The sequence below is a fragment of the Perkinsus marinus genome (assembly GCF_000006405.1).
Source record: "Perkinsus marinus ATCC 50983 genomic scaffold scf_1104296959026, whole genome shotgun sequence".
In the NCBI taxonomy this organism is placed as follows: domain Eukaryota; phylum Perkinsozoa; order Perkinsida; family Perkinsidae; genus Perkinsus; species Perkinsus marinus.
In genome coordinates this window covers 1-1,592 of record NW_003206551.1, presented here as the reverse complement: position 1 = coordinate 1,592, position 1,592 = coordinate 1, and the positions used below count along the sequence as shown (strand labels likewise).

At 48.1% G+C, this 1,592-nt stretch overlaps 1 protein-coding gene across 1 annotated transcript; it reads right to left on the bottom strand.

Moving 5' to 3' along the window:
- Positions 1 to 316: 316 nt before the first annotated feature.
- Pmar_PMAR023789 (zinc finger protein matrin type, putative) lies at positions 317 to 1,523 on the bottom strand (the record flags this gene model as incomplete). The annotated part of the gene is made up of 6 exons (XM_002773314.1): positions 317 to 387; positions 440 to 518; positions 737 to 806; positions 1,128 to 1,194; positions 1,242 to 1,314; positions 1,410 to 1,523. Coding segments are annotated over 6 exons (474 nt in total), but the record flags the coding sequence as incomplete, so codon positions are not given.
- Between the last annotated feature and the right edge of the window lie 69 nt (positions 1,524 to 1,592).

Genomic DNA, 1,592 nt, shown 5'->3' with positions numbered 1-1,592 from the left:
CATCAACGTCGTCAAAGCATCAAAAATAAGCAAGCCATGAATAGCTTCACTCCAGCCTAATAATAACTCCCATACCATCCCTCCTTCAACACACGATTAAATCCAACCCAACACCCTAAGTAAGTGCGTCTGAATATAACGTTCAACTCCCTCCGAAGCCTGATATCCCCATAATGCGCATCAGCTCATCATGGGAGCTCTCTTTGGTCTGACCAAAACCATTCATCATATAAAGGCCATCAAAATCAGCAGTAGAAGCTCACCGCTCCGCCGCCCCCATTAGCATCAAGCTCCCCTTCTTCCTCCTTCATCCCACCATACCCCGGCCCGTACAGAGCTTCCCGCTTCTTCTGCTTCTTCAGCTTCTTCTTCTCCTTCTTTCGCTGCCTACAATGCCACCACCATAACACTATCGATAGCTCTCACCTCGCCGCCTTACTTATCCTTCTCCTCCTCCCTCTTGATGTGCTCCAACCGCTCCTCTACGGCTTCTCTATCAATGACGTCATCCTTTGTTGCTGAACAAAAACCATCGACTGGGGAATTCCGATACACTACTCGCCATTTCACGAACACGCGAAGACGACCAAAACAAAACCCAATCAAAATGCGACCATCTCAGAACGTAAAACACCGATGAGCTCCAATCTCGAGTTCACCAAAACACGACCACTAGCTGGACATTCCTGGTCCCCTCAGGCCCTCTATGGGAGCGTTTCAAGTATCAACTCCCCACCTTTCTGCGCCTTCTCCCTAGCCACTCTCTTCATCTCCTCCAGCCTTTCCTTCACCCGATCAACACTAACCTAGACATTGACACGCGTCGCACTCACTCCTACGATCAAAGACAACATAATTGACCAGAAGTAAAATTCACAACGTTAAGTTAGATTCCTTGTGAACCGTTCGAGAGAGCTACCGGACCTCATCAAAACTACAAGAGCCTCGCCAAAGAAACCTGGACGGTCGGGCAAGTGACGCACATCCTTCATTTCTCTATATCTCATCAATAGTTGATCTCTCACAAACTTTACCCCAACAAATCACTAAGTTGGTGCTCCCACACCGAGCCATCTACAGACCCCCAATTCCGACCTCATGTGTTCTATCACGACAATTCAACGCACCTTCTCCACTCGCATATTCATGCCCAAGTTCCTATTGTGATCCCGGCCATTGAGATGATCCAAATACCTACCATCACCACCGTCACCATTCCTACCACAGCAGCCACTACTTACGACTGACTATCCTTCAACAAGCACTCACACACCTCGCACCAGTATCCTCCTTGATGCTTCTTAACTGTGCGCTCTGAACATATGCGCCAAATAATCAACCGCCGAATAGAATGGACCCAGGTTCGATCCCCGCACCCAGCAAATGACAATAACTCCACCTCCACTCACCCGTGATGAGTTTCCGTTTTCCAATATCTTTTTCCAGATCAACGACCTCAGTCCGCTGCCTCAACGGTGCTCGCTCTACAGGCGTATCATTCTCCCGTTTCAGCCCCTTCAAATCTACACAACATTATAACCAACCTATTCTTTCCAAATCGATCACGTGATCGATTACTTACATCTAAGAGC